Source organism: Cucurbita maxima, unplaced genomic scaffold, assembly GCF_002738345.1.
Source record: "Cucurbita maxima cultivar Rimu unplaced genomic scaffold, Cmax_1.0 Cma_Scf00004, whole genome shotgun sequence".
Classification (NCBI taxonomy): domain Eukaryota; kingdom Viridiplantae; phylum Streptophyta; class Magnoliopsida; order Cucurbitales; family Cucurbitaceae; genus Cucurbita; species Cucurbita maxima.
Window position 1 is genome coordinate 5,464,002 of NW_019272020.1, and position 7,615 is coordinate 5,471,616.

Sequence of the window (7,615 nt, forward strand, 5' to 3'; positions counted from 1 at the left end):
TAAACGAATCTATATCCTTTTTGAAAATTTGTATAATTTTCAAAGTGATGGTTGAAATTATTGTAATAATCAGATTTCATATATAAGTTGTCACGTCATTTTATATAGGATGAAAGTGTAAATTATATAATTTATTATAGCTTCTAATTAATTTAATTTTGTTATTTTTGATGATGGGAGAAGCATAGAATTGATGAGATTTTTTGGTTGGTGTTTGGAGATTTGGGGTTTAGGGTTTAGGGTTTGTGAAGTTTTTATTCTTCTTTAAATATGGTGGGGACTGTGGCTTTCTGTGTTTCTTTTATTTATTTATTATTATTTAATATTGGTATTTTTATTTCAGTTTAAGATAATATTTAAATATAACTCAATTAAATTGAAATAAAAAAGTAATTTTGAAATTGACCTTAAAAAATAAAAAAATATTGTTAACCTACCCTAGTTTAGTAAACTAGGGTTAGGTTGAATCAGTCAAATATTATTAATCTTTTTTACACGATATAATATTATTGTAGTTTTTTCTTCGATATTTATTGTTTTGAATGTGTGGAAGTTAATTTTGTAAACTCTTAGAAGTAAAGGTTTAATGATACTGAATAAAATAAACTAAAATTTGTAATTGAAATAGCTAAAATGGCAGCTGGATAAAATGTGATTGATATATTAGGTAAAATATTTGCAAATATGAATGAAATTCTACATATATTTTGGTAGTCAACAATAAAAAAGAAACATTAACGATACTTTTGAACTTAAAATCATAAAGTTTAGATAATCTTGAGTTAAATTAAAATAGAATAAAAAGACTTGATTGAGTATTAAAATTAGATTAAATGAATTTAATTGTCATTTTGATTGTATTTAAAATCTGATGAAAAAATCTAAAAGAGTTCTAGAAAAATGTATGAAAAATCAAACTTAAAATCATTTAACCCCTCAATAAATACTAAATCATGGGACAAAATATAAGAGAGAGATAGACAGAGAGGGAGGGAGACATGCGTTTAAAGCGAAGAGACAACGAGGTGTTGACTCATATAATGCCAAGACAACCAACCAACAAGTAGAAATCTCTACACAAACTTATATATTAATACTTCCTATAACACAGCCTTCACTTCATACAAACAAACACAGATACACTACCAGTTTAGCTGCCTGCTTGCTTATTCATGCTTTCTTCCCAACTTTCACATCTTACACATCGCGTAATCCATTGCATCCACCACGAAATCTATAACCAAAAGTTTCGAATCACTCGCCTTATGGCTAGTTCAAAATGAACACACTTGAAAAGTCATTTCAAATAGGTGCACAAAACAAGAAAAGAAAATACCTGCATCTTCCTTGGTGAAGCAGAGTGGAGGAGTAATTCTGAACACATTTCCATAGGATCCACCCTTTCCAATCAACACTCCCAAGTCTATATTCCAGAGTAAAACGTCAATAGTAAATAATATATCATCTTGTTATGATTTGTAGTTGTTGAGGATTGTTGGAAGAGTAGTTCCTCGTCGACTAATTAAGGGATTGATTATAGGTTATATCGAATACATCTCCATTGGTATGAGGTCTTTTCCAAAAACCAAAAGCAAAGCCTCCATGAGATCTCATGCTCAAAGTGAACAATATCATGTACCATTGTGGAGGTTCGTAATTTTTAACATGGTATTAGAGTCATTCCCTTAACTTACCCATGTCAATAGAATCCTCAAATGTGAAACAAATAAGTTGGGATCCTCGAAAATGCAGTAAAAAGTGACTCAAGTACTGAATAAAGAATGTACTTTGTTCGAGGGCTCTAGAGAAGGAGACGATCCTCGATTAAGGGAGTTGTTTGAGGGCTCCATAGGCCTTAAGGGAGGCTCTATGGTGTACTTTGTTTCAAGAGAGGATTATTGAAGATTGTTGGAAGAGGAGTCACATATTGACTAATTAAGGGGTTAATCATGAGTTTATAAGTAAGGAATACATATATGAGATCTTTTGAAAAAATCCAAAACAAAACCACGAGAACTTATACTAAAAATGAATGATATCATACCAGGGTAAATGTTCGTAATTTATAACAGCAGTCTATATTGTTTAGCGTGGCTAACCTTTCATATGGTCCATCACATGCAAAGTTTCAGCTTTTGCAGGCGTTTTCAGCTCACGATCAGTCACAAGTTCAACACCTAGCATCAGTCCTCTTCCCCTAACATCTCCAATAACTGCACGGTTCAAAATAGGAAATCTAATCTTCAACAACCAACCAACCAACCAAAAACCATTTTCTTTCAAGATTTCAAATAGGCAAGTAACCATTTTCTTACTTTCATATTTGTCCTTCAAAGCAATGAGCCTATCTTTCAGATAAGTGCCAACGACATGGGCGTTTTCCTGAAGCTTTTCCTTTTCAATGACTCTCAAGACAGCCAGTCCAGCAGCAGTACAGACAGGGTTTCCACCAAAAGTATTGAAATAGCTCCTACGAGTCAAGACCTCTGCTATCTCAGGAGTGGTTACTACAGCCCCAAGGGGAATACCATTGCCAATGCCCTATGTAGAAAAAACACAAAGGAAATAATTAGAGATTAGCTCATGCCATGCACCCACGCAGCTAAATTCTAACTCAGAGGGAAGAGAAATTTAACCTTTGCCATGGTCACTATGTCAGGAACAACACCTTGGGACTCGAACCCCCAGAAGAAGCTCCCAGTGCGGGCTAATCCTGACTGAACCTCATCGGCAATACAGAGTCCTCCAGCTTTCTTTATGGACTTATACACTGCAGGCAAGTAACCAGGGGCTAATTCAACGATACCCCCAACTCCCTGTGTCGTAGCAATGGTAAATTTTTAATTGAGAACCAGAACCAGTCATTTGAATGTACTTGAGAGAGAAAGAAATGTTACCTGTATTGCTTCAGATATAAAAGCAGCAACTTGACCGGAAGTTCCAAATTCAATCAAGTTTTCCACATCTTTTGCATACTTCTCGCCGTCGGCACCAAATATACCTCTGTATGGATCTGGGTTTAAAGCATGATGAACTCCACTCTGTTTCCATGATTAGTAGTGTTGTCAAACAATCATCCGTATGGTAATTAGGTATATGATGTGTTTTATTGCTAGGTAAATTCATGGAAGTTCATCCCCTTGGATAAAAAGAACAAGTATGATGAACAGTGACCCATACCTTATCAAGTTATCTTAAACTTACAGATAAGGTGGGCACAGACGAAAATTGCACGGATTTTTCAATTTTTTTAGTACAACAAAACTGGGACGATGATAACGACGAAATTGATATTGTAAACAAAAATATTTTATAAAGAGTTCTAACAACTTTTTGTAGAGAACCACGTCTTCGTTTCTGTAAGGGATAAAAATAGCGATCGTAATCATCGCCACATCATATTAAGATATGGAACTAGAAGTCGCCATCTCAATACACCTATATAGTATTGGGGAACGACAATAATTTTCACAAAGGTAAAGCATAAACAACTTAAAAACAAGCGGCAAGAAAAGCAGTAAAGCACAATCAGAAGCACTTTGGCCTAAAAAAATACCCAATTTGTATTCATCAAAATATGACAAATGAAAAGACAGAGGTGACTTAAACCTGTATGACATTGAACTTCCAGATGCTCTGTGCGGTGGCCCCCATGGTCCCGGCTGCATTTCCATGATAAGCATTCCTTAGCGATATTATGTCGTGGCATCCAGTGTAAAGTCTAGCCATCATCATTGCAAGCTCGTTGGCTTCCGTCCCAGAATTGGTGAAGAAGACCACCTAAGTAGTACGACCAAATCGGAAGCTCCAAATGTTATTCAAATACTCAACTTCTTAGCTATAGTGGATCATCATCATTATTATAAACACGAGTTATAGATCGAGGACTTGTGTTTGATATCATTGATAGCGAGGAAAAAAGGGTAACAATTACCCAGTAAGTGCAATCCTAGTGATATTCATTTGATTCTTGTAGCTAAAATCCAAGTGGTTCATTTACCTAAATGCATGATAATTTACAGAACCAAACCACATGGCTCTTGTCTCATCAAGCCAATAATTGCAACATTAAAAAAGAACATATAAGACAAGACAAGCTACCTAAGTAAAAAAGAAACTTGTTCATCTTTCCTTTAAATACTGCTGATTCATATCGCTGGTGATGTAAAGTGCCAGAATACATCGAGATTCCTTCATACATTATATATATCTTATTGCTTAATTTATAATACGTATATGAATGTCATACGACTCTGCTTTTAACACTATAATTCATTGAACTACAACTGTAAATACGACAACCAAAGAGCTTGTCTGTATCTTATATGGCCTAAAATTAATGTTGGCAGATGGCTTCCACTATAAATTATGTGATTTCTATTGATGCCTAATAGTTAAAAACAAACAACAGTGACAGCGTTAATATCATTCTCCTTTCCATGTATTACTATTTTTTCTGGGCGAGGAATAAGAAAGCAGTTGCGAACCTTAAGATTTCCCGGTAACTTCGAAGCCAGAGCTTCAGCAAAATCAGAGACGGCTTGGTTGAGATAGAGAACAGTAGAGTGCTGCAAGCGTTTGGTTTGATTGACGATCGCGTTCACAATATCCGGATGACAGTGTCCACAGCTAACCGTCGCGATCCCGCCGAAAGCGTCCAGATATCTGCGCCCTTTGTCGTCGAATAAGTATTGCATCTTTCCATCTACCACAAGCAACTATAGAAATAGACAGTCCAAAAGAATTAGTCCTCCCAAATAAACACGCAGATAGATGAAGCAACGTGATAGAAAGAAACAGAAATAAAATCAGATCGATTTCTCTCTCAATCAAATTTCTTCCGGAAAACAAGCAAAAATGGGGAAGGAAATCAGAACAAATACGAGTGTACGCAATTACAAAACCTAAATGGAGGTAAAACGGAAGCATAGATCCTCCAAACGATCAGTAGGAGATAAATTAACCATTCAAAACCCGAAAAACTCAATAAAAAGTTCGAAATCGTAATTTGAAAAACAGAATTAGACAGAAACACAACATGGACGATCCTATCCTATCATCGACACACACACACACACACACACACACACAAACATACATATAAACATGTTAAAAAAAAAAACAATAAAACATAATATAATCGAGGATTCTCACCGGCTTCTGGTAGTAGTTACACACTGACGGGCTGAGGAAATCCTTGCGCTTGGCGAGGATCTCATCGGCGGAAGGGCCGTTGTAGGGCGGAGGGGAGTAATCGAAGGGCGGAATTGAAGGAACAGCGACGTCATTGTGAAGAGTAGCCTCCTTATGAGCGGACTGAGAGAAGCAACGCAGGCGGGAAAGGGATTTGAATCCTGAAAATCTCTTGAGGACGAAGCTCTGCATTGAATCGATTGTCGGGTTCTTCTGTCTTCTCAAAAATTCAAGAAATGTGCCTGAATTACAGCCAGAGAGAGAGAGAGACAGAGAAAACGAGCAGTGAACTGTGATGGCCAAACCACGGAACGTTTATATAGGGAAGGCGGAGGAGGGAAGGCAGCGTGCTGAGTCAGAAATTACTTATTTTATCATTTAAATTTAATTAAATATTACTAAACAACCAACTCTCTTTATTTTAGTTTTCGTAATTTTAATTCTACCAATTTAATTTTTCCTATAAATTTTAGAAACGTATTAATATTATACTTTTCCAAATATAAAAATTATTATTATTATTATTTTATAATTTAACTAAAAATTACCATTCAAATTTTAAAAACTATGTTTCACTTTTGAAATTACACAAACTAAACTTTAATTAATTTTTAAACCTATAAAGTAAAATAGTAACACTAAAATTGAAGGAGTAAGCTAAAATGTATTTATAAAAAATTACTTTAGGCTAAAATATAGTATAAGTTAAATTATAAATTTGATTAAATTTTTTTAGTTTTTTTTATTAAATAAATTCACGTCTTGAAATAAAACCACTATGGATAGAGAATATATTAAATAATTAATAATAGCATTCAATCCCAATTTATAAATTATGTTTCGATTTACTTGTTGTGGTTAACTATACATTTTAGTATTAAAAGATAACTAATTAATTGTATCGAAGTAAACTTAATATTTATTTTTATTTCATAAATTGTCATAAATAACTCTTTTATGATTGATATTAATTAAAAAAAAAATCTAAAACTTGCGTGTGGATCTCACCTTTATTATAAAGTTGTTGAAACCGCTTAGTAGACGCGTTTTAAAATTGTAAGGTTGACAATAATACGTTATATTGTCAAAATTATTTTTTTTTCATTTATGCATACGAGTGATTGTGTATGGTAGATTTTTTTATATATATATATAGATTATATATTTTAAAGATATTTATTATTTGGAAAAATATTGTAAGGTCCAAATCTTATTTAATATAATTATTTATTTTTAAATTTAAAAATTTTGCTTTTAGGAATATTTTAAAACAAAATACTCATAATTTCTATCTATATTTTTTCTTATAATTTTATTTAAAAAAATATAATTAATTCAATTTTAAATAATTTGTAAGTAATTTAGAGTCATTTTCACTCAATTTCATTTATAACTAACTCAAAATCACTTAATCGAGAATATGCTAAATTTGGGTTAACTCTAAAAAAAATCGTATTAAATAAAAGTAATTGAAAAATGGATTTAAACCTTTTATATATATATATATATATATATATATATAAGGTGTAAATTTATTAATTTATTACTTAATCGACATCACTTGGCTGTCACGTATTTCCGTGAAAGTCCAGAAAATACAATGTTTGATTGGAGGGTCACAATCAAACATGTCACCTTCAGGCACCTTGTGGAATTAAGAAATAAAAATAAAAATAAAAATAAGGTAAACGGCCACATCAGGCCTTTGATGAGATCGACAGCTTTGAGATGTCGATCAGAGATTGGTTGGATGGGAATATGCCCCAAATCATCGTATCCTTTTTGACACGTGGGATGTTTGTTCATATTTATAGAAATATGCTAATATTATCCCATTTTACAAACTAAAATAAATTATACAAAAAACTTTTACCTTTGAAAAAATACCCAAAAAATTGTAATATTATTTCAATTTCCTTCTATCTCGAGAGAGTAAATTCATTAGTTTGGCTACTTTATAGCACTTAACCATCTGTTAGGATCGCACAACAACACATACACTTGATCTAGATGAACACAAAAAACATGATAGAGAAAATGGAAGAATAATATTGACTAAATGATTTGTATTGATGACTACAAGTATGTACAGAGATAATATAGATAATATAGAAAGTACCTGAGAGAATATATATAGTTCAACTTATTATATATAGTTTCATCAGATATAACCATCTACTATATATAACTATGATACATCTTCGTACAGTAAAAAAGAATACAGATAATATAGAAAGTACATGAAAGAATATATATAATTCAGCTTATTATATATAATTTTACTATATATATATAGTTTTACTAGATATAATGATAGAGTTTTTAACTATACATAGTTATTTATTATTTATGACAATTTACTTTATATGTCATCTACCATATATAGTTTTACTAGGTATAACCGTTGATTGAGATATAAATA

General features: G+C 32.3%; 1 protein-coding gene across 1 annotated transcript; it reads right to left on the minus strand.

Annotated features, from left to right (window-relative positions):
• Positions 1 to 1,003: 1,003 nt before the first annotated feature.
• LOC111478223 (alanine--glyoxylate aminotransferase 2 homolog 3, mitochondrial-like) lies at positions 1,004 to 5,500 on the minus strand. Its single transcript, XM_023122391.1, has 9 exons — positions 5,155 to 5,500; positions 4,488 to 4,718; positions 3,610 to 3,780; positions 2,898 to 3,041; positions 2,637 to 2,816; positions 2,316 to 2,541; positions 2,100 to 2,213; positions 1,337 to 1,423; positions 1,004 to 1,234 (listed from the first exon to the last, which is right to left on the minus strand). The coding sequence occupies exons 1-9, from the start codon at positions 5,383 to 5,385 to the stop codon at positions 1,191 to 1,193; spliced, it is 1,428 nt and encodes a 475-aa protein (XP_022978159.1). The 5' UTR covers positions 5,386 to 5,500; the 3' UTR covers positions 1,004 to 1,190.
• Positions 5,501 to 7,615: the final 2,115 nt, after the last annotated feature.

What these genes read in the sequence shown, in the direction of transcription:
- LOC111478223 (XM_023122391.1), bottom strand. Translation starts at nt 5,385, where the DNA reads ATGCAGAGCTTCGTCCTCAAGAGATTTTCAGGATTCAAATCCCTTTCC. An exon ending in TTATATCTGAAGCAATACAG is followed by an intron (nt 2,817 to 2,897) that starts GTAACATTTCTT and finishes GCTACGACACAG; the next exon opens with GGAGTTGGGGGTATCGTTGA. An exon ending in TGTGATGGACCATATGAAAG is followed by an intron (nt 1,424 to 2,099) that starts GTTAGCCACGCT and finishes TCTGGAATATAG; the next exon opens with ACTTGGGAGTGTTGATTGGA.